At 34.0% G+C, this 25,042-nt stretch overlaps 2 protein-coding genes and 1 non-coding gene across 13 annotated transcripts; 1 reads left to right on the forward strand and 2 right to left on the reverse strand.

Annotated features, from left to right (window-relative positions):
• Window positions 1-8,378: 8,378 nt before the first annotated feature.
• Window positions 8,379-12,173, forward strand: LOC115704732 (NAC domain-containing protein 14-like). Of its 4 annotated transcripts, none has more exons than XM_061106092.1 (7): window positions 8,379-8,833; window positions 9,012-9,265; window positions 9,468-9,551; window positions 9,633-9,830; window positions 9,934-10,017; window positions 10,179-11,438; window positions 11,526-12,173. In XM_061106092.1, the coding sequence occupies exons 1-6, from the start codon at window positions 8,650-8,652 to the stop codon at window positions 10,374-10,376; spliced, it is 1,002 nt and encodes a 333-aa protein (XP_060962075.1). In that variant the 5' UTR covers window positions 8,379-8,649; the 3' UTR covers window positions 10,377-11,438; window positions 11,526-12,173. The 4 variants fall into 4 exon arrangements, with proteins under 4 accessions (XP_060962075.1, XP_030487800.2, XP_030487799.2 ...); XM_030631940.2 differs by having other exon boundaries at window positions 11,529-12,173; XM_030631939.2 differs by having other exon boundaries at window positions 8,382-8,833; window positions 10,119-11,438.
• Window positions 12,174-16,164: 3,991 nt separating this feature from the next.
• Window positions 16,165-19,015, reverse strand: LOC115704904 (protein ARV 2). 8 transcript variants are annotated; one of them, XM_030632117.2, is made up of 9 exons: window positions 18,742-19,015; window positions 18,602-18,649; window positions 18,423-18,521; window positions 18,302-18,347; window positions 18,125-18,207; window positions 17,908-18,002; window positions 17,603-17,672; window positions 17,424-17,499; window positions 16,165-16,916 (listed from the first exon to the last, which is right to left on the reverse strand). In XM_030632117.2, exons 1-9 carry the CDS (start codon window positions 18,826-18,828, stop codon window positions 16,825-16,827), a joined length of 696 nt encoding a protein of 231 aa, XP_030487977.2. In that variant the 5' UTR covers window positions 18,829-19,015; the 3' UTR covers window positions 16,165-16,824. The 8 variants fall into 8 exon arrangements, with proteins under 8 accessions (XP_030487977.2, XP_030487978.2, XP_030487980.2 ...); XM_030632118.2 differs by having other exon boundaries at window positions 17,603-17,669; window positions 18,742-19,009; XM_030632120.2 differs by having other exon boundaries at window positions 18,423-18,512; window positions 18,742-19,006.
• On the reverse strand, window positions 16,332-16,415 carry TRNAM-CAU (transfer RNA methionine (anticodon CAU)). The gene is given in 2 exon segments: window positions 16,332-16,367; window positions 16,378-16,415. It is a non-coding gene; the product is annotated as a tRNA-Met (tRNA).
• Window positions 19,016-25,042: the final 6,027 nt, after the last annotated feature.

The raw sequence follows: 25,042 nt of genomic DNA on the forward strand, positions 1-25,042 counted from the left end.
AATCGCATTATATAGGCGAATGGATTGAATAAACATAACGGGAAGAATAACGTTTTCTGAAGTGGGGTGAGTTGGTCCTTTGAACGTGTCCCATTAACTGATACGACTAAGTAATCAGTTTAATTAAACACGTTTCTTAATTAAATTAATAAATAAAAAATAATTATTTTATTAAATAATTTTTCTGTAAAAAATAATATTGTGTCACACCACACCAACCAACCAACCCAACCCGGCCACGGCCGTGACGGATCGGACGGACGCGCGCGCGCGTGTGTGTGTGGTGGGCCGTTGTGCGTGTCCTCACCCATTCGCACAAAACTGGGTACCCCTTGGGGCCCAAACCCAAATGCCAAAGTTGCACTCTTTATACCCTTGTCAATGAGGGTTCATATCCCATGTGGGACTCTTTCCAACTCACACACACTAAGACACTTATATATTTTGTTAAAATATTCACAATATTTCCAACAATCCCCCACTTGAATTTTTAAAAAATATTTCCATCTACTAGTATCATTCAACAATAAGATTGAGCATAAACAAAGGTATCTTTCGATTTGAACCTCTGCGTAGTGAATACGATTTAGATTTTACTAGAGTGACCGTAGTCTTGAACTCTATCTCTAACATTGTACCACGCAACAACCTTTTCAAGGGTGTAATCAAAAGCCCGTGCGTTTATGGCCATGCACGTCTATCCCAGTATAGTGAACGCTCTAGAAATTTTGCCCAAAATTTCATAGGAAGCGGCCCCACTCCCACATTCACATAGGTGAGTCTATCAAGAGTACTCCGTATTCTACTCCACTCCACTTGGAGTATAGATCTCATTAAGAGTTTCTATTAACTCAACCTTAAATCGCTTCAGGAATTCATGCTTCTCTTTTCGTATAATTATAGCATGATCTCACTTTTATCACTTCATAACTTGTTATTACCCATTGAACCTATTTCTTGGGATCTCCAGTCTATAGGTCGGGTTGCCATTATGAGTGATTCATCAATCTAAGGGCAACAGTCCCATTCCTTTCGATGTTTTAAGGACTTTCTCTCTAGCTAAGCCTTTCGTCAAAGGATCAGCCAAGTTATCATCAGTGCGTACATGATCCACTCTAACAGCTCCTGTTGAGAGAAACTCTCTAACAGTGCTGTGCTTACGACGTATTTGTCGTCTCTTACCATTGTAGTAACGGTTCTGTACTTTTGCAATAGCCGCGGGACTATCGCAATGGATCAACACAACTCGGAATAGGTTTTTCCCATAAAGGAATCTCGCCCAGTGTGCTTCTCGCCCAACACAGCTTCTTCACTAAAGAAGCTAGCGCTATCATTTCGCAGACTCCATTGTAGATTGAGCGTAATAGTACGTTTCTTAGATTTCCATGAAATGACTCTCCACCTATGCTAAAAATATAGCCACTCGTTGCCTTGGAGTCATCCGATAAAGTGTTCCACCGCATCACATCTTGTACCCCCACAAATTGGAAACTTTGATAATGTAATCCAAGAGTCAATGTTCTTTTCGAGGTATCTCATGACCCTCTCTATAGCATTCCAATGCTCGCATTAGGTCTACTAGTAAACCCGCATAGTAATCCCACGACATAGGCAATGTCGGGTCTAGTACAAGTGGCATACCGAAGACTCGCCAATGATGCTCGCATATTCAGATTGCCTTACACCATCACCGTTGTTTTTAAATAATTTTACACTCGGGATCATATGGTGTACAAGCAGTTTACGTTAAAGTAATTATATTTCTTTAAGATCTTCTCAATGTAGTGAGATTGATCCAAAGAAATTCCCTTTTCAGTCCTAGTGATCTGTATACCAATGATTTCATTCGCTTCACCTAGATCTTTAATGTCAAAATTTTCACATAACAATGATTTCACATTGTTCACGACATGAATATTTGATCCAAAAATTAGCAAGTCATCCACATATAAACAAATAATGGTACACACATTATTTTTCAGATTTATAGTAAATGCACTTGTCACTTTCATTTACTTTAAAGCCATGTGAGATGACAAGATTATCAAATTTTTCATGCCATTGCTTAGGTGCCTGTTTCAAACCATACAAAGATTTATCTAATTTACACACTTTATGTTCTTGACCAGGAACAACAAAACCTTCAAAGTTGGTCCATGTAAATCTCTTCTTCTAATTCACCATTCAAGAAAGCGAGTTTTTAACATCCATTTGGTGCGCAACAAGATTATGAATAGAAGCAAGAGCAAAAAGCACACGAATAGATGTAATTCTAGTAACAGGTGAAAATGTATCAAAGAAATCTACATTTTCTCTTTGTCTAAACCCTTTAGCAACAAGACGTGCCTTGTACTTTTCAACAGTACCATCAGGTCTTAATTTCTTTTTAAGAATCCACTTACAACCTATTGTCTTACAACCTGGTGGTAACACAACTAAATGTCAAGTTCCATTTGACTCAAGAGAGTCCATTTCATCATTAATAGCTTCATTCCATAAATCAACATATAGTGAAGTCAAGGCTTCTCGAGGTTAGAAGGATCCTCCTCTGTGAGTATACGCACAAAAATCGAACCAAAATCTTTGGTAATTCTAGCTCTTTTACTTCTTCTAGGTTCAGTTTCTATACCCTTTTCATGCTCATTATCCCTAAAAGCAGTCATGTTACTAGATGATGCACCCCCACTATTTCTCAATTTAAATGGAAATCTATATTCGAAAAAATCAGCATCATTAGATTCCAAAATAGTATGCGCATTTAAATCATAAAATCTATATGCTTTACTATTAACAACATATCCAATAAAAACACATTCATATGCTCTACTAGCCAATTTAATTCTCTTAGGATCAGAAATTCTAACATATGCCAAACAACCCCAAGTTTTAAAATATGAGATATTGGGTTGTTTATTTTTCAAACTTTCATATGGAGAAATTTTCTTTTTAGATTTAGGAACTCTATTAAGTACATAACACACAGTTAATAAAATTTCTCCCAACAAATGAGAAGCAACACCCGAATTCAATAAAATAGCAACAATAGATTCAGTAAGAGTTCTATTTTTTCTTTCCCTTTGCCATTCATTTCGGGTGAATAAGGTGCGGTCTTATCGTGTATGATTCCATGTGAGTTATAAAATTCAATAAAAGCAAAAAGAGAATCATATTCAAGCAATTTATCGCTACGAAACTTCTTGATCTTTCTACTAAGTTAATTTTCAATTTCAGCTACAAATATCTTAAACATATCAAGAGCTTCACTTTTATTTTTCATTAAATACACATAGGTGAAGTTAGAACAATCATCAATAAAAATAATAAAGTAGCGTTTACTATTTCATCAAGTTCAGAAATATAAGAATAAATTAAATGTAGAAGGCTCAGTTTCCTTCTCTATCACAGATTTATGTGTTGTCTTAGTAATCTTGGCTTGGCTACAAAATTTTGATTTTTCAATGTCATATTAAAGATAAATTAGGAATTAGGCCTAAACTACTCATGTTCTGTAATATGTGTTTCATTACATGACAAAGTGTAGCATGCCAAATATTGAAAGAACACAACATATAAGTAGAAGCATTAACTTTATTGACTTGAACATTAAATGTAAACATTCCCTTAGTTACATACCCCTTCCCTACAAATATTCCATTTTCAGGTAAAGTAAATAGATCAGCTCCTACAAACTGTGTGAACCCCGCCTTGTTGAGAAGGTAGCCCGAGACCAAATTCTTCCTCATGTTTGGAGTGTGCATCACATCTTTTAGAATCATAGTTCTTCCAGAGGTGAAGTTCAATTTCATATTTCCAGTACCTATATCAATAGTGGTGTGGAAGTCACCCAACAATACTTTTTGATCCTCAGTAGTAGCAACATATATTTTAAACATATTTTTAACATATCAGACATGGCAATAAGTGCCAATATCTATCCACCACCCTTCAGATCAACCAATGAGGTTGATCTCTAAAATAATAGCTGTAAAAGGCAGCTCTTCGTCAAAGTTAGCCACTGCGAGCGAACTAGGCCCGTTCTTACACTTTCGTGCCATATGACACGGCTTGTTGCGCTTGTAACACATGAACAAAACCGAGTCATTTCTATTAGAAATGTGGTTTGCCGCCCGTTATTTTGGTTTCTTTGATGGTTCCAATTCTGATTGTTATTATTAGTACAAGGTTGACTGTTGCGGTTTGCATTCGCTTTGCGATTTTGATTCTTAAAGTTTTTCCCATTGGGTTTCCCGTAACGGCGGTGGATCTTTTATTAGTGTTGTTGTTGTTTCCAACAACAAGCACCTCTTCCTTTTGGTCTTGTTTTCGAGCGTCCTCCTCAATTCGAAGACGAGTGATCAGACTTTCCAACGAAAACTCTTTTGTTTTATGCCTGAGAGTATTTTTAAAATCTTTCCACGAAGGGGGTAATTTATCAATCATAACAGCAACTTGAAATTGTTCATCAATAGTCATACCTTCAGAAAGAATTTCGTGAGCTATTTTCTGAAGCTCGTGAGACTGAGCTTCGACTGATTTATCATCGGTCATTTGAAACTTCAAGTAGCGGCTGACAGCGTATTTCTTTGTTCCCGCCTCCTCGGTGTCATATTTTTTCTGTAATGCTTCCCATATCTCCTCGCGCATTTGTCGAATTATAATAATCATACAAATCATCGACAAACCATTCAAAATAAAATTCTTACACGTAAAGTCATTCTCTACCCAGAGTCCCTTTCCTTAACTGCGATTCGTACTTCTCGACTTCATCCTTCTTCTCACAGAGGTGGAGTCTCAGAAACAACTGGTTTCAAAACAGTAAGCACATACGCAACTTTTTTCATGGTCAGAAAGAACAACATCTTCTGTCTCCAACGTTTAAAGTGCAAACCCTCAAAACGAAAAGGCTTGTTAATATCAGCAGTAGAACCAGAACATTCATCGGTAGTAGTCATAGCAGAAAGAACGTCTTAAAATTGTTGAGTAAACTGCTAGCAAAATAAAAGAGGAACGATATTACCGAATGAAGAATTTCTGGGTTGAGTCGCGACTAAGTCGCTCTCTTTAAGACGTTCGCGGATCGCCTGCGAGTGTGCAAGCAGTCGGAAATTGCCGGTCGTCCCCAGGATAAAACAGCCCAGTCGTTGTACTGTATCGGAACCCCACTGCACTGTAGAGCACCGTCGAATACACCCAAAAATTTGATATCGCAGATGGAATTTTAATTTTATAAAAAACTGTATTTTTCTGATACGAAAAAGAGATGTTTTCTTCCCATCAGTTCAATCGCATTATATAGGCGAATGGATTGAATAAACATAACGGGAAGAATAACGTTTTCTGAAGTGGGGTGAGTTGGTCCTTTGAACGTGTCCCATTAACTGATACGACTAAGTAATCAGTTTAATTAAACACGTTTCTTAATTAAATTAATAAATAAAAAATAATTATTTTATTAAATAATTTTTCTGTAAAAAATAATATTGTGTCACACCACACCACACCAACCAATAGTCATACCTTCAGAAAGAATTTCGTGAGCTATTTTCTGAAGCTCGTGAGACTGAGCTTCGACTGATTTATCATCGGTCATTTGAAACTTCAAGTAGCGGCTGACAGCGTATTTCTTTGTTCCCGCCTCCTCGGTGTCATATTTTTTCTGTAATGCTTCCCATATCTCCTTGTCACATTTGTCAGAATTATAATAATCATACAAATCATCAGACAAACCATTCAAAATAAAATTCTTACACAGAAAGTCATTCTCTACCCAGGAGTCCCTTTCCTTAACCTGCGATTCGTACTTCTCGACTTCATCCTTCTTCTCGGCAGGAGGTGGAGTCTCAGAAACAACTGGTTTCAAAACAGTAAGCACATACGCAACTTTTTTCATGGTCAGAAAGAACAACATCTTCTGTCTCCAACGTTTAAAGTGCAAACCCTCAAAACGAAAAGGCTTGTTAATATCAGCAGTAGAACCAGAACATTCATCGGTAGTAGTCATAGCAGAAAGAACGTCTTAAAATTGTTGAGTAAACTGCTAGCAAAATAAAAGAGGAACGATATTACCGAATGAAGAATTCTGGGTTGAGTCGCGGACTAAGTCGCTCTCTTTAAGACGTTCGCGCATCGCCTGTGAGTGTGCAAGCAATGGAATTGCCGTCGTCCCCGGGATAAAACAGCCAGTGGCCGTTGTATCAGACGGAACCCCCACCGCACCGTAGAGCACCGTCGAATACACCCAAAAATTTGATATCGCGTATGGAATTTTAATTTTATAAAAAACTGTATTTTTCTGATACGAAAAAGAGATGTTTTCTTCCCATCAGTTCAATCGCATTATATAGGCGAATGGATTGAATAAACATAACGGGAAGAATAACGTTTTCTGAAGTGGGGTGAGTTGGTCCTTTGAACGTGTCCCATTAACTGATACGACTAAGTAATCAGTTTAATTAAACACGTTTCTTAATTAAATTAATAAATAAAAAATAATTATTTTATTAAATAATTTTTCTGTAAAAAATAATATTGTGTCACACCACACCACACCAACCAATAGTCATACCTTCAGAAAGAATTTCGTGAGCTATTTTCTGAAGCTCGTGAGACTGAGCTTCGACTGATTTATCATCGGTCATTTGAAACTTCAAGTAGCGGCTGACAGCGTATTTCTTTGTTCCCGCCTCCTCGGTGTCATATTTTTTCTGTAATGCTTCCCATATCTCCTCGCGATTTGTCGAATTATAATAATCATACAAATCATCGACAAACCATTCAAAATAAAATTCTTACACGGAAAGTCATTCTCTACCGGGAGTCCTTTCCTTAACTGCGATTCGTACTTCTCGACTTCATCCTTCTTCTGCAGAGGTGGAGTCTCGTAAACAACTCGGTTTCAAAACAAAAGAAGCACATACGCAACTTTTTTCATGGTCGAAAGAACAACATCTTACTCGTCTCCAACGTTTAAAGTGCAAACCCTCAAAACGAAAAGGCTTGTTAATATCGGCGGTAGAACCGAACATTCATCTAGTAGTCATAGCAAGTAAAGAACGTCTTAAAATTGTTGAGTAAGCTAGCAAAATAAAAGAGGAACGATATTACCGAATGAAGAATTCTCGGGTTGAGTCGCGACTAAGTCGCTCTTTTTAAGACGTTCGCGATCGCCTGTGAGTGTGCAAGGCCTTGGAAATTGATGCTGTCTCGGATAAAATGCCCGCCGTTGTACTGTATCGGAACCCCACTGCACTGTAGAGCACCGTCGAATACACCCAAAAATTTGATATCGCAGATGGAATTTTAATTTTATAAAAAACTGTATTTTTCTGATACGAAAAAGAGATGTTTTCTTCCCATCAGTTCAATCGCATTATATAGGCGAATGGATTGAATAAACATAACGGGAAGAATAACGTTTTCTGAAGTGGGGTGAGTTGGTCCTTTGAACGTGTCCCATTAACTGATACGACTAAGTAATCAGTTTAATTAAACACGTTTCTTAATTAAATTAATAAATAAAAAATAATTATTTTATTAAATAATTTTTCTGTAAAAAATAATATTGTGTCACACCACACCACACCAACCAAACCAAACCCGGCCCGGATCGGACGGCGCGCGCGCGTGTGTGGTGGGTCAAGTGTGTGTGTCCTCACCCATTCGCACAAAACTGGGTACCCCTTGGGGCCCAAACCCAAATGCCAAAGTTGCACTCTTTATACCCTTGTCAATGAGGGTTCATATCCCATGTGGGACTCTTTCCAACTCACACACACTAAGACACTTATATATTTTGTTAAAATATTCACAATATTTCCAACAAACACTTCAATTCAGTTGTATTACGTATGGATTGGTTGATGCTTATGAACAGTATAGAATATAGAATTCAGATAAATATTGATGGAGGGTGCTTGCTAAATAAGTAGTCTCAATGCACTTTGGCGAACATTCTAGATTTCATTTTCTCTCCAATCTCTCTCTCTCTCTCTTTTATCAGATACACAACTAATCTAATTCTGTTCTGTGGAAGTTTCTGGAACAACTAAACGAGTTTTCATTACGACCTTATCTCCTAAAAAAGTGACCTCATGGCTCATGGTAGGACCCGTCCCATTCGAATGCACTCAGTAATAAGTTTAATGACTTTTACGTATACAAGAACTGAAAGGAAATTAGCAATATTTTTATGTATAATACATAACAATTATTACATTCCACGAAGAATTTGCAACAATTGATTAAATTTCGAAATGAATTTTCTTGTTTCCTCTTTCAAATAAGTAAAATAAAAGGAAGTACCTACGAAGAAAACGTGAAACAGTGACAAGTGAATCGAACAAGTGTGTGTGTTGAGCTCATTTCATCCTACGTGGCATTCAGTAGACACGTGTCAAAGGCTTATACGTAAAGAAGACAACGTCTTGACGAAGTTGTTGCCTGATGAAATTGAAAAGTAGGCTGGTCAACCTGTTCTCTTCTCTTTAAATAATCCACTCCTCTTCATTCTTTCCTTCACCCAAACCCATACTCAAACTGATCAACTCCCATGTCCGCCTGAGTTCTTATAAATTTGTTTTTATTCTTCTTCTTCATCATCATCACCACTAATTAGTAGTACTAAGTTTGCTGTAATCTCTGAAGAAGAAGATGATGATGAGAAAATTAAGTAACAACCCACTGTCATCACCAATGTCCAAGTACCACAGGTTCAACCCCACTGATACTGAGCTCATTGCACACTTGAAGCTCAAGATTGATGGAGAGAGATCCAAACTCGATGATTACATTGCCGAGATCGATGTCTGCAACTGGGAGCCTTGGGAACTACCCGGTATGTACATACACACATATACATATAGATACAGTGTTCTGTTCTTTTTTTCTTTTTTTTTTTTTTCTGGGCATTATGTTCACAATTGTATATGATTCATGTTCTGGGTTTTGAGATTATGGGTATTGCTGTACTGAATTCAGTATTTTGTTGGTGTGTTTCTGGGCAATAAACTCAGCTAAATCAATGTTGAAGTCGGATATTTACGAGTGGTGGTTCTTGTGTCGTCTCGATTATAAGTACTCGAAAAATAGTAAGCAAGTAAAAAGGAGCACCAAAACAGGGTATTGGAAGAGAACCGGTGAAGAACGCAAAGCCAAAGGTTGTACTGGAATGAAAAGGAATTTAGTCTTCTACAAAGGTCGTAAACGCACCGATTGGGTCATACACGAGTATTATTATCCTCAACCCCATATTAATCTGAAAGATCAGGTCTAAATTCCTTTGCTGTTGCATCTCATTATTATATATATACTCCCTCTTGCTCTGTCCATGCATGTGTATGAATCTTTTTCGAAATGTCATTTGTGGGGTTGGAGTTGGAGGAGGAGGCTGTGCCATTAAAATTGACATTGAATGATAAACCTTTCCACCACATGAAAGTATGCCTTTTTTTTTATTCAAAAATATGCAGAAGCCAACCTGTGTTATTTGTCGCTTGATGTGCGATCCCCAGAGAAAAAGGCGGAATTCAGATGTATCTTCTGTATTTCCAGAGGTAAGAATAGTCAATTCCCTTTTCTACATTTTACTATGAATTATGATTATAAACCTGAGCATTATTAATTCCTAACTTTAGGAGGGCCTGGGGGAAGTGAATCATCCACCAATCTCGCCAATTCCCTCTCCAGATGCCAACTTCCTAGAACAAGCGTTGAGATTCATGCTCGACAATGATGATGATATGCAAGTTTCATATGGAGAAACTTGTGAAATAAGTGGCAAAACCACTTCTGATTCTGAAAATCCATGGGCAGTTGCTGATAATGACCCATTTGTAAGAAAAAACAATGCTCTTTCTTATCAAATTGGCTTATTCGCATGAATCATGTCTGGTTTAACATGCTTTAACATCTTCTTGTTCTAATCTATGATTTCAGGTAAAATATGATAATGGTGCGAGTTGTCGACTACCAGCTACATCTGATTTTGAAATTCCATCATCATCTGTTGTAATCCCGGTGGTAAGAATTTGCATTTGCTCTTCTCTACATTTGCTAATATTTAAGTGTTCCTATCAATCATAATAAGTGAATCCAATTGTTTATAATTCAATAAATTGTAGGATCATTGTTATGACAATAATTCGCCAATATACTCACCACATTCCAACTTCATGGAGCAGGCGTGGAGTTCTCCATTTGATAAGGACATGCCAACTCCATCTGGAGCTGCAGATGAATTAAATAAGTACTGGGGGGAATTGCCAGATTTGAGTGTTGGTCATCCCCCCTTAGGCTTAGGGGATATATGGTCGTGTCTAGATTTGCGTCACGTACAAACTGAAGAAGTCAATAAGCAGGTAGAGAGATATGCTTATTAGTCATTGGATGGTTAATCCAATGGCTAATGAGCCCCGTAGGAGGATATCAAGTAGTTGTAATGATATTCTTCTATGGACCTTTTTCTTTTTTCCTCTTTCTAAGTTCATTTTCTTATCCTACAAAATAGCAGGAAGATTTTAGTCTTTACAAACTCTAAAGTTGAAACCTAGTCAACCAAATTCTACAAAGCCACACTTCTTACAGTCCCATTTCTTCAATCTCTTACTCTTATTACACCTCGTGTAGCCAGCACTATCAAAACCAACTTATCACTCAAAATATCTTTTAAGATTTATCTACAGTATGCCTACTTATCAGCCACTACATTATCTTCTCTAGTTTCAATCCTTGGAAACAAAATTGGAATGCTTGCCCTTAACGTACCAAGGCGCGGCTTCCAACCAAATATGTTGCCTATCCTTTGCTTTAGCATTGTGATCTGGCCATACGACCCCATAGAGCTCAGCATAATAAGATTGCGTGGTTAAGTCAGCCAGTAGAGGCATCATCCATATCTATGTAAACCTTAGATGGGTAAGAAAATGCCTCGAGGCGGATTTGTTAATCCATGTTTAGCAGCATTTGCTTATAGCTCTCCAATCCTTTTGTAATCATTAGTTAATCCTATTTACTAAGCATCTAGTCAACTTCTTCTTTACTATCCTCCCAAGTAAATGCCTTTCAGTAAAACAAAATCTTTTGCGTAGTACATCCTAAGACAATTACTATAAAGTAGTAGCAGTTTTTCCGAAGACTTGCCCTCTGAGTAAAATTGCAGTCAAGACTGGCCTGAAGAAGGCTCTGAAATTCAACTCCCTGTTAGAGTAAGAATATTCTCTGAATAAAGGAGAGGTTGATTTTCTAAGTACAGCCTACTTGAGAAGCCAAATGAGTGTCCCCTTGCCTTGTCAGACTCTTCAACAGTCGAATACTCGTGAAGTGTTCTTTAAGGAATTGGAGACTTCTCAGGAGGAGCATGAGACTGTCAGGCTCTTTTCCTCTTAAAGGTCAATGATCTAGCCGCAGATTGTCTGCGGTAATGTCTGGAAAGTGGAAATAAGGTAAGAAACTCACACTTAATGACTGAAACTTTGTATGTAATTAGTACGTTCCGGGTTGTCTTAATAAACCCTTATGATTTGTCTTAGCAGGCCAAAGAAGCTGCAGAACACCCTGTTTCTGTTCAGTGTTTCAGAAAGGCTCAAAGTGGCAAATTTTGGAGCACTTGAATTTAGCAAGGTTCTTGTCAGAGTTTCTTCACCTCGTGGAAGCAGAATCCATCTTGATATGTAGTTTTACTCTACTCTGGAATATACTTATTCCATGTATTCAAGGGCAAAGTTTGGTTTCTGCAATCATGTTTGCTGAAGCTGGTGGTACTATAACTCAGCAAAACAATGAATTCTTTTCTTTGAATTAGTATTTTTATTATTATTAATAGTTTAAAGGTAAAGGGTATTACAATGCTGCTCTTATTAGGGTATAAAAATGTGACATTTCATCACCGCCGTATATGGTGTCAAATCCTACTTCATGTGTGTTGATGCAGCACTACAACATTACTGGTTTTCAGTTTCACTGACACAATTGAAAGGTGAGATTTATCAAATCTTACTTTACCAAGTGATGAGTATTTTGAGCTGTAATACATGGGAGTAGTGAAAATTGGAATGGCTTTATATCCTTATTTAGATGAGTATTCCTTAAATTTCACTGCAACATGCAGACTTTGTTTTGTATAATATTATGTACTCTCTAATCATTATGTATGTAAATATTATTGTTTGTTTATGTTATCTTTGGTCTCCTTAGTGGTTTTTTCTTCATTTAAATTTTCTCAAATTTAACTTTGTCGACTATTTTATTTTTGATGGATGTGGGCAAGTCGAAAATGTTAAGTTTTATGAGTTTCAATTAATTCGTGGCTATTTTAACTATATAACAAGAGCAAAAGCTAAAATAATTGGGAAATGTTAAATATAATACTAGTCTATTTGGGACAATTAAGTTTGCTTTGTTGAACATATGATTGATATTGTTACTGTTAATCAAGGAAGTGTAAATAAGGATGATATCGTGTTGATTGAGGAATTTGGGACGTGAAACTCAAATTTCATATTAACTAATACAACATATACTATAATATTTCATTTCAATAAACAAGTAAATAATTTGCTTCTTAAATCTTAACGTGCTTTTTGAATTATTAGTAATGTTAAATATTTTTTTTTTGTTTTGTTTTGTTAAATATTAGTAATAATTTGTTTTTTATTAGTAAAGTTTTGTTAAAACGTTAGTGAAATATTAGATTTTTGTTAAGAAATTTTACCATCTAAAATATGATCATTATTATATTTCGTGAATTTTTATAATCGGCAAAAGGGAAATTTGATTTTCTATACTTAAAAAAATTTAAAAACAATTTCTTAAACCAATACATTTTAAACTACAAAAAATATGCCACTTTTTTTAAAACTCCAAAAATACCCCTCTCATAACTCAAACACTTTCTCTCTCCTCCCTCAAACTCTCTCTGCATCTATGGCCGACTGCCCCAACCCTCCACGCAGCCCCCCAACCATCATCACCCACCCACTCACCGACTGCCCCAACCCTCCACGCAGCCCCCCTCTCTCGGACCACCCAACCCTCCACGAAGACCCAACCGGCCGAACCCTCCACGAAGACCCAACCGGCCTGCAACAAATCACCGCACCACCACCTCCGACCCAGCCCCCCTCTCTCGGACCACCCAAACGCACCACCACCACCCCATCGGCTCTCTTCCTCTCTCTCAAAACGAACAAAAAAAAAAAGAAAAGAAACCCAGGGGTCCGATGGTCGGACCATGGGGCCCGATGGGTGGGTCCGACCCATCAGACCCCTGGGTTTCTTTTTTTCTTTTTTTTGTTCGGTTTAAGAGAGAGGAAGAGGGGGGCTTGGTCCGATGGTCGGACCATGGGGTATCGGACCCCATGGTCCGACCATCGGACCCCGGGTTTTTTTTTTTTTTTTTTTGGTCGATTTGAGAAAGAGGAAGAGAGAGAGGGGTTGCGTGGAGGGGTATTTGTGGGATATTAGGAATGTGGTCATATATGACTAATATTATTAAGTATGCATTTAGGGAAAAAAATTTAAAGGTTTTTAAGTATAGAAAATTAAATTTCCCTTGTCAAAATCGTAATAATAATTATAATTTGAGGGAAAAAGGTAATAATTATTTAACGGTTATAGCTTAGAGCATTTCTAATGATAAAATGTTTGGTGAGGTGGACATATTATGTAACAAAATATTGAGATACTATACCATTGGAGAAAAATGATGTTATTTTAAAAATTTGCATGGATACTATGTTGTGGCATTGATGTTATTTATTTTTTTTTTAATAAAAAATTGAAGCTAAAAAAGTAGGGAAACTTACAAAAATACTGCTTTTTTACCAAATGTTTTCAAAAATATTGGGACACGGCAAACTTTACATTTTTACTGTCCAAGCCCATTTTTATTTCTTTTATACTGCCCAGGCCCAATATATTTACTTTTATACTGTAAACAGTAACAAAACACAAATGGCACCTCTTCTTCGTGGTTGGGGACGGACAAATCAACACCGGAATCATAGAAACAAAAAAAAAAAAAACCATAAAATCTGGCAAAGAGACAAAATTACCAAATCAACAACAAATTACTGTTTTGTAGTGTTATTTTACTGTTGTTTTAATATGAAAAAAAAAGTCACGTAAATGAAATATTGTAAAAAAATGACAGGATATGGAATCTATACCAGTTCTCATAAAGAGCAATGGACAATGGGAAAAAGAACATAATTATTTCAAGAGAATGTGACAATCCTATAAAAAAAAAATTAAGAAAACACTACTAAAACAACACAAAAAAAAAATAAAGAACATAAAAAACAAGTATAAGAAAACTCTGGAATGGTAGTATTCCGATCGGGTGTACTTGGATTCCCAATCCTATAAAAAAATATAAGAAAACACTACTAAAACAAAACTAAAACAACAACAACAAAAAAAAAATAAATAAAGAACATAAAAAATAAGCATAAAAAAATATTAAAACTAAAATAATAAAATGACACACCTCAACAACCCTTTTCCTAATTATGTCTTCAAACAGATCAGTTGATTAAACAATCTTCACTTGGTATTTACCCTTTCCCTAAGAGTTAACAAAATAAAACCCAAACAACAACAAGACACAGAGTCAAACAAACAGAAAACTATAAAATAGGACTAACAAAGAAAAAAAACATGCAAAAAAAAAAAGAGAAATAGGAAATATGATTAACTTGAAAAAAACCTTAAAATAACACAAGATCAATAGAAAAAAAAAACCTTATCAGATTTGGGAGACTTTGAAACTTTGGCTCAAACTCAAAATCAGAGTCGGAAGTATCAGAACCTAGTTTTCTTTTAGCATGAACTGTGGAAGTATGGATAGGAGGATTATCTTTCAAACTCTTCTTGTCCATTGATGCTCGAATTTTATTTTTCTGAGGTTGTTTTGGGGACTTTTTGGCAACAGGGGAGGAAGATCGGTTAACAACCATTGTTAATGAGGAAAGACAATATTTATAGAAGAATTCCAACAAAAAAAGTGGGAAATGTATAGGGAAGTTTTAGATAAAAAATTATAAAAAAAAAAAAAAAAAAACTCTACAAATTTGAAAAAAAAAAATAGAAACCACTCACTTCACAATAAGTTCCTGAAAAAAAAAATAGAAGAAGAAGATGAATATTAGAACATGGGGGTGAGATTTATGTAAAAAGCTAGAAGATAAAGATGAAGAAGAAGATGAACAGTGAGACATGGGGGTGAGATTTTTAAATCTATTTAAATAAAAGAAAAAGTAAAACATGTCACTTTTGTGACAATTCACATTCCATCAACATTTTAATCAAAATAATAATTATTAAATATTAAAAATAATAAATAATAATTTTTACATTCATTAAAATAAAAAATAAAAAATAACTTGTCACTTTTGTGACAGCCCATGTCCCAATCAGTCAAAAAAAAAAAAACAAAACAATAGCATACACAATTTGAACCAAGGCAGTATACTGTCGAAATTAAAAAAAAAAACAGTAAAAACGTTAAGATTACCGTGTCACGGTATAATTTTGAAATAAAAATAAAAAAGTTAGTAAATGGTGTAAATTTCCCAAAAATTATTGTAATTAAAAATTAGGATATATATTAAAGGGGAATTACCCCATATACTATTTTTTTAATTTTTTTTTTTAATTTACGGTTTGGGTTTCTAAAGTGATTGCAGCGCTAGTTGTAATAAGAGTTTCTATACGATTTTTTGTTGCAATTTAGGTTACAACGTTAGTTGCAATAGGAGTTTCTATGTAGAATTTCGTAAAAATGCAAAAAAAAAAAAAAAAAAAAAAAAAAAAAAAGAAAAAGAAATTGTTTTGAAGTGTAAAAATGAAAAAGCCCCTATATTAAATAATAATGTGTGAGATCACAATTATAGCATTTTTAAAGAGTGTTATACATTAGAGTGTTTTTAGAAGTAAGTACTAAAAATGATGTGGAAAATAGATAAAATAAAATATTATATTTTTAGATGATGTATAAATTATTATCATTCTTAAAAGATACTACTTTTGGAGATACTCTTAACAAAAATATTAACATCAATAATAATTTAGGAAGTAAATTTAATTTTTTAACCAAAATTTAAAGGTCAAAATACTTATTTATTGTAATATTGTTTTTTTGAATGGTATTGTAATATTGTTAGTGACTTCTTTTTCTAGTAGTAAAGTTTTATTTATTTACTTTCCACAACCATTCATACATTAATCAAAGTGTGGTACCATTACATATAATTAGAGCAAAAGCTAAAATAATTGGAAAATGTGAAATATAATACTAGTATATTAGGGACAATAATAATAACAATATTAAAAAACTTTGGGGTGAGAGAGGCTCGAACTCTCGACCTCAGGATCACTCGAAGCTATGAGACCTACGCGCTAGCCAACTGCGCCACCACCCCTGTTTGATGTGTTAGAATAGGGTTGCTATAACAACGTTATGTTTCTTGATCATTTAATTTTGGCTTCGAGACTTCATTAATTTCATCCTATTGCAGTCTCAGTCTAGCCTCTGAGTGAAAAAATTAGATGAAGGTTGAAAGCAGCAACTTGTTGAAAAAAAAATTGAAGATCATTTTATGACAATAATTGTTCAATGCAAACAGCTTCGTTCTGGAATTGGTGTTACACAGAGGTGTTAAAATTGTGCAGAAGAAAAGGAATCGTTAATGGGCGTTTACTGCACTTAAGATTCTACTACATGCAATGAAGAAATGTCTAAGACCTTCATTTAAATTAGCATTCTTTCATTTTTCTCAATCCAAGATTTTGATGCAATTCAATCGTGTAATGTACTTTAATGTTTACTGATTACATATGTAAGGTTGAGCTGATGCTATTTTGGGAGATATATTTGAATTTGTCTACTTTTAAATGGCGTGCTGTTGAATCATCCATCCAAACTGCAAGCATAGTTGAAAGTGTAATTAATTGGGTTATATTAAGAGTTCCTTAAGACGCAACATTCCTGGTATGAGAATTCTAAAAAACACTTAAGAATTCTTCAGGTTGACAATATAAATATATAATTGAGGTATGCATTTTTGTAGAATGGCAAGAGTCAAAAAGGGATTTGACCATATATAGCCCTGAACCATCATTGATTGTAAGTTAAAAGACTATATTGGCAATTGAAGTTTTGACAAGAAGATAGAAAATTACACATCAAATGTCCTAAAATCATAAAGTTTTCAACTCCAGCTTTGTGTGATAAAAAACTTCATCAAATGTGCACTGAAACAGGTCAATACACATCTACTTGTGGGTGACTTTGAGATCACTGTTTCACCCCAAAACAAGAAGAGTAAATCAACCACCAGGAGCATGACAAATATATCGCCGTAAAACTCAACAAATCAGATTGTTCAATAATCTCTAGACAGAAATGAACTGATAATAATATCACTAACCTTTTAGTGCTACTGTGTTGGATGAGAAGACATACAAATCAATGATGTAAACCGCAGAAGACGGAAATTCCCAGACCTGCAGAAGACAAGCTTTAATTAGAGTTCAACTTTGAGCTTAAACTTGGTACTATTTTAGATAAGTGTTCGACTAGGAAGGATGAGAGATCGTCAAACCATACCATCATAGCTAAGAGACACAACTTGAAGTAACTTGAGATGAGAATTGCAAGCAAAATGTCTTTGTAACTGCTGAAACAATAGATCAAATTATACAATGCAGGTGGCTGAATAAGTATGTGCAACAGAGAACGGTCCCTTTAATGCCCTCTTTCATCACCATTCCCACTATATAACTGAATAATGCTTAATAATGAAAACTATACTTTCCATTGAAAGAAATATCAGCCCTCAATTATACCTAAGAAAAATTCCTGCTGCTATTTTTGGACATGATTTTTGTATATAAGCTTTGAAGAAATTTTACCTGAGGGATCCAAACCATGTACCCAAAAAAATCCTCATGGCAAGTACAAAGGTAGAAAAAAACATGAGGTTTCCAAGAAATACATCCAACAATATCTACAACGAGCAGAAGGAAAAGAGTTCACATAATCTGTTCATTTATACATTCTTTAATATGAAGAAGATGAAAACATAAGAAATCATAAAACTTAATTGCAATCAAAATAAAAAGTCCCAACCTTTTGACATGTCCAAATGAAAGAATCAATGCTTGTGGACAAACTCCATTCTTCTTTGCTTCTACATATTAACAAACTCCTATCTTCAGGGGTGTTAAGGCACTTATTTATATTCATATATTATGTACTGTATCACATTAAAAAAGTAAATAAAAAAATCAGGAGAGGAATGGATACAAGCATCCAATAGAAGAAAACCAAAACTGCATTTCCACAATAAACCCTGAAAGACATCAGAGTTAGACACACTCTAATTGATCGGTCAAGCAAAAGAATTTGAAGCAGAAACTAACTATACCTGCAAATTGAGAGCCTGTGGGTCTAACACATTGTAGAGTAAATGTCTATAAGCTTTGGGCTTGTGAAGAATCAAATCAATAACAACAATCTGCCAACCCTCCACCAATAAAAGGAAAACTTAAAAATGTTGAACTTCAAAATTTGACTAAGAAAGCGAAATGGGTGTATTTAAATTACCATGATTTCGCATTCAATGTATTCATCCCCAACTGCTTTACAATTCTCCTGGTAAAAAGAAAAATATAATTACATCAAAATAAAGAAGAAGAATAATAATAATAAAGAAGAAAGAAAAGGGTTTAGTTCAATTTACTAACGCATTTCATGAGTCTGATATTGCCGGGAGAGTATTGAACGAAGAGGGATTTCATTCCATTGCCGCACTCCACACATCTATACTTCATTCCTAATTCTGAAATTGAATTATTCTTCCTTCTCCTTCTGAATATACTAGCTCTGAATAGTGTATATGTTTATGAATTGATCGGAGTGAAATCATCAGATAAAAAAAATAAAAAGAAAAAGAAAGAAATTGCAAGGGTAATATTAGAGAACCAGTTGGAGTTGGAGGAGGCCGGTGGCCAGTGGGGGACCTGACAAAAGTTGGGCCTTGTTTTATTCTAAAAGCCCATAATTTCATGGATTGGGCCGATTTAAAGTGTTTTTTCTGGGATAAGTTGAAATATACATTTTTTTTTATTCATTAATCAAAAATATCTTTATATTATTTTTTCATTAAAATATACTTACTTTTTTTTAAGTAGATTGCTTAATATACTTTCACTCTCTACTTAAGTTTAGCATATAATTTACATAACCTAAGGGGTCTAATGGAGATATCATCCATAAAAGTAGATATATCTAAAAAAAAATATGAAAATAGAGGTAAAAAAAATTAAAACAAATGGGTGTACAATGTAATTTCCTCATTTTTTCTTCTAAATTATTATTAATATTATTATTAGAGGAAATTACACTGTGAAATTTTAAAAGTTCTTATATTAAATATGGTAATTTTAAGTTTGACCAATTTATATGGTATTTTTTGTTGTTAAAAGTTCTTATATTAATTTCCTCCATGTTTTATTCTAAAGAGGAAATTACACTCTATACCCTTTTTATATTGTCCTATTTTATTTTTACCCTCTTTTTAAAATCTATCATTTTTACCTCTATTTTTAAACATTTTACCAATTTTGCCCCTGTCACTTCAAGATACTCTCCATGTGATTCTCTTATGTTGGGGTATTTTGAGTACAACACATATAAAAAGAGATATGTTTCAATTAAATATAAAATTAGAGGTAAATTTAATTAATTGATCAATAAAAGTGGTATTTTTCATGTATTGGGCCGATTTAAAGTGTTTTTTATGCGATAAGTTGAAAAATACATCTTTTTTGTATTCATTAATTAAAAATACCTTCATATTATTTTTTCATTAAAATATATCTATTTTTTAAGTGGATTGCCTAATATACCCTCACTCTCTACTTAAGTCTAGCATATAATTTACATAACCTAAAGGGTCTAATGGAAACATCATCTATAAAGTGGGTATATTCAAAAAAATATGAAAATGAAGGTAAAAATTAAAACAAGTGAGTATAAAATGTAATTTCCTCGTTTTTTCTTCTAAATTATTATTATTATTATTAGAGGAAATTACACTCTGAAATTATAAAAGTTTTTATATTAAATATGGTACTTTTAAATTTGACCAATTTATATAGTATTTTTTTTTAGGTTTTTTTATGGTATTTGATATGCCATATATATGTCAATTAGGTTTTCAAATCTCATATTTAATGTTTTTATTTGTTTGGATAGTTTTATTTATCACTGGTGCCAGAAAAGTCATTGGAGTTTGCTGCTAGTGTCAGAAAAATCACTGGAGTAGCTGTCGGTGTCAGAAAAGTCATCAAAGTTGCTGCCAATGCCAAAAAATTCGTCGAAATTGACATTGTTGCCGGAAAAATCACTGAAAAAATCACCAAAAAATTAGTTTCTTGATGAAGAAACCACTTTTTTGGTAATTTTTCTGGTGACAATGCTAATTTTGACGACTTTCCTGACACTGGCAGCTACTCTGGCGACTTTTCCAGCACCGACAGCAAACTTCGGAAAAGTCATCGAAATTGGCATAGTCACCGAAAAAATTACCAAGAAACTCTTGGTGATTTTCCTAGTATATTTTTTGACGAAAATGTCAATTCTGACGACTTTTATGGTGTCGGCAGCAACTCCGACGATTTTTTCGACACCAGTAGCTACTCTGGAGACTTTTCCGGTACAGACAGCAAACTCCAAAAAATTCATCAAAATTGGCATTGTCACCAATAATGCCAATACTGATTATTGTTCTGGCACTGGCAGCAACTCCGGAGACTTTCCCGGTGTTGGCAGCAACTCCGACGACTTCTTTCGGTACCGTTAGCAACTTCGGTGACTTTTCTGGCGCTGGCAGGGACTCCAGCAACTTTTTCGGCGCTGACAACAAACTCCGGTGCCTTTTCCGACACCGGTGACAACTCTGGCGATCACTGTAGTTTCATTTGTTTTATTTTTTAAAAAAAAATATGAAGGGAATTTTTATATCTTTTATCGTAATTCAATCCCATATATGTTAAGTTTTTATTTTAAATACCATATTTTTTTCCTATTAAATTTTCTTACTATATTTGTCTAAACTAGCTTTATTTTTTCCATATTTATGGAATTACCCCTTATTATTATTATTATTATTATTATTATTATTATTATTATTATTATTATTATTATTATTATTAGGGGTTTTACATGAATTTGGGAGTAAATATTACAATTATACTATCACATGGTGAAAATTAAAAAAATAGTAGGAATTATTTCATAAATACACAAAAACAACAAAAAAATTACAAAATACGATTTCATGGAATTTTTAATACTTTTACGATTTTTTTTTATTTTATTTATAGAAAATACGGTTTTTTTATGTTGTACTCTTGATAATTTGTTGTTGATTTTTTGTTATCTATATGTTATTTTTTGTTGTTATTTTTATTGTTATTTTCATGTTACTTTTATGTAGTTTTCTTTTTGTTTTCGTGTTGTTTTTATAGAAAACCGTAAAAACTATAAAAATTAAATCTTTAAACGCAAAAATGTAATTTTTTTTCAAAAAATAGTACCTTATGTAGTAATTATCCCAAAATACTATCCTGATCCATTTTTATTACTTTCATACTGTATGGACGGAAAAGTGCATATATGCCTCCACCGTCCAAAACGACAAATAGAACCAGAAAAAAATTTAGAAAAAACCATTTAATCTGACGATATGGAGAAAAAAAAAAGTGAAATTGACAACCAAAGAACAAACAAATAGCTTCATCAACAACACAAAACAACAAATCAAAAAGGTTAGAAACTTAAACCCAACTAAATTCTTTTAAATACAAATAATGTTGAAACATAGATGTGGAAATCAATAATAAAATTGGGCTGTAGCTTCTGAAATTATTTTTGTATAAATACGTAATTGAAGTAAATGCATTATAATATACATAATTTTAGAAAAAAAAAATGCTGATTAGGAATTAAAATAAAATTTTAAACAATTTAAAGTTGTTTTAAAGTCGTTATTGTTTAATTACATGTAATTTATTGGAAAATATGAAAATAGATAAAATTTGGACACTCAAATGATAGTTGGAAAACTGAAACAAAAAATACAACTTCAATAGTTGTTTTACGATTGTCGTCTGTTTGCAAAAATGTTGAATTGTTGAAATATTGTCAAAAAAATTCAGGTTATGGAATCTATACCCATTCTCTTGAAGAGCAATGAGCGATGAGAAGAAGGAAAAAATTATATCAATTACGAGGTTAATGGAGAATTCATACCAAAGGATTACAAATATGAACACCTCGTACATATTCTACTCTCTCCATTAGAATGCGACCCAGCAACAACAACTATGCAAATCCAGTTCCAAGTAAAATAAGGAATACCTCCAATAAAAATATTCAACAATCCGAGCCTATTTTTTTTACTTGCGACTGAAGATCAAAGAACTGATTTTACAACATATCCATTTTGTGTCAACATGCAGAACAATAACACAACAACCGCTACAATACCTATGATCACATCAAAAACAACACAAGAACAAGAAAATATTGAAATGCTTCAGAACAATGCACCAACAACAGAATCAAACACACTGGAACAACCAACAAATGAAGAAGAAGAAACTGAAACAGAAGAAGCAGACAACAGCCAATTCAACATAGTTGACTCCGCAAATCTTGTTGCTAAAGAAATAATAGAAAAACTGGAAAACAACTATAAAAAAAAAAATAGATCCAGAGATTAACAGCAACAATGCAAAGCTCATAACAGATAAATTCCACACAAAAGTTGAAAAAAGACAGACATACAAAGACAAAGAAACACTCTAAAGGGTCCTCAGCTACTACACAATTAAAAATAATTTTCAATTCAAGGTATGAAAGTCGTACTCTCAAGAATATAGCCTGAATTGTGTTTATCAAAACTGTAATTGGTCACTAAGAGCATCAAAAAATGGGCCAACGAATACATTCATAATCAGAAGGTTCTCAAACATCCGCACCTGCCCAATAAACGTTAGACATGAAAACCAAAGGCAAGCAACTACAAAATTCATAGGGGAATGTATCAAACCAAAATTTCTGAACATCAAGACAAAAGCAACACCACAAGATATAAAAGGAGAATTTAAATATAAGTACGATATCAAGATGAACTAAATGAAAGCTTGGAGGGGTAAAGAGCATGTTGTAAATGACTTAAGAGGAAAGGCTAAGGAATCATACAGCCTAATACCAAATTTTTTGCACATGGTGGAAAAAAACAACCCTGAATCAATTGTGGATTTGATAACAACGGCTTGCTATTTGTTTTTATGGCTTTGGATGCTTCGATAAAAGGGTAGAAAACATGCAAGCCGATAATAGTGGTCGACGATACAGTCTTGAAAGTAGCTTACGGAGGAACATTGCTTTCATCATGCACACAAGATGCAGCAGGATACATATTTTCGCTTGCATTTTGTGTTGTTAATTCAGAAATGACAAATCTTGAAATGATTTTTTAAAAAATTAAAAGAAGCATATGGGGCCAGAGAAAATCCATGTCTAATTTTAAACAGAAATGAGAGCCTGATCAAAGCAGGAAGAGAAATATATGCAGAAATTACACACGCATACTGTGGATACCACTTGCTGAACAACCTTAAAACAACCTTCAACACATGCTGCCAAGTACAACTTGCCATTCTTTGGAGCAGTGAAAGCATACACAGAAAAACAGTTTGAGTACCACATTGCAAAACTAGACGGGTTGGACAAATGCATAACATCATACTTGGAAAAAGTTAGTTACGAGAAATAGTCAAGAATTCACAGCAAAAACAAAAGATATAGCACCATGACCTCTAACATAGTGGAATCACTAAACTTGGCAAATTTAGCAGCAAGGAAACTTCCAATTACAACACTGCTGGAATGCTTGAGAGCATTAGTGCAACAATGGACACATACTAATAGGACAAAAGCATAAAACACATTCACTACATTGGCACCACCTGCAGAACAGATGCTACTGGATAGCTACACATACTCGTTGAACCTGGAGGTTAGATATATAATATACATTTTAAATTTTAAAAAATAAAATCATTCTGGAGCATTCGTGTGTTTTTCGAGAATTGTTTTAGGGTTATTGTACTGTTGTTCTGAATGTATAATAAATTTTGTTTACAAGCAAGACAGGTAAAATTAACTACTGATTACTTGTTTGAGGTAACAAGAATGAAAAAAATCATGAACAGCAGACCTCAAGGAGAGAACATGCACATGCAACAAGTTCCAAATAGATGAAATTCCATGTGGACATTCTGTGGCCGTGCTAAAGGAGATGAACGTGGGCCCATACAACTACTGCTCAGAATACTACACATAGGAAAAATGGCTAGAAACTTATGTAGGTGCAGTGTACCCAATTAGACACCAAAACGAGTGGGATGTACCACAAAATGTGAAAGACGTAATAGTCTTGCCTCCAGTTGAAATACTGAAATCAAGAAGACCTAAAAAGAGGAGGTGGGAAGCTGGTTAAGAGAAGAAGCAACACATCAAGTGCAACAAATGTGGAGATTTGGGGAACAACAAAAGAACATGCACTAGAAGGCATCAACATTAAAAGAGAAGAAGAACAACAGAGGAACAATCGCAAAAAATTAAAAAATATAAGAGAGCATATGGTACAAAAAAAAATTAGAAAACAATTTTCATAATAGTTTATTTTTTTTTTAATTGGGATGTCATATTGATGTGATTACATACATTAAAAGATTTTTAAACTATTAGATACTAAATAGAATTGAGATATAAATTGATTTATTACTTCAGATTATTTTTATATAAAATGATACTGAGAAAGATTAAAAATTCATGAGAACAATATTGTTGGTGGAAAGATGGAAAAGGAGAATAAAAACACAAAGGTAAAAAAACCTTATCACAAAAACAACAATGATTATTATAATTTTTTTAAAATTTTAATCACAATAATATTCTAAAAATTATATG

Source organism: Cannabis sativa, chromosome 1 (assembly GCF_029168945.1).
Source record: "Cannabis sativa cultivar Pink pepper isolate KNU-18-1 chromosome 1, ASM2916894v1, whole genome shotgun sequence".
NCBI classification, from domain to species: Eukaryota; Viridiplantae; Streptophyta; class Magnoliopsida; order Rosales; family Cannabaceae; genus Cannabis; species Cannabis sativa.

Coding starts and splice junctions, on each gene's coding strand:
- LOC115704904 (XM_030632117.2), bottom strand. CDS start 18,828: ATGAAGTATAGATGTGTGGAGTGCGGCAATGGAATGAAATCCCTCTTC. Junction 18,208..18,301: donor TTTTCTTCTATTGGATGCTT/GTATCCATTCCT, acceptor ACACCCCTGAAG/ATAGGAGTTTGTTAATATGT. Junction 16,917..17,423: donor CAACACAGTAGCACTAAAAG/GTTAGTGATATT, acceptor CTATGCTTGCAG/TTTGGATGGATGATTCAACA.
- LOC115704732 (XM_030631939.2), top strand. CDS start 8,650: ATGATGATGAGAAAATTAAGTAACAACCCACTGTCATCACCAATGTCC. Junction 9,266..9,467: donor ATATTAATCTGAAAGATCAG/GTCTAAATTCCT, acceptor AAAAATATGCAG/AAGCCAACCTGTGTTATTTG. Junction 9,831..9,933: donor TTGCTGATAATGACCCATTT/GTAAGAAAAAAC, acceptor CTATGATTTCAG/GTAAAATATGATAATGGTGC.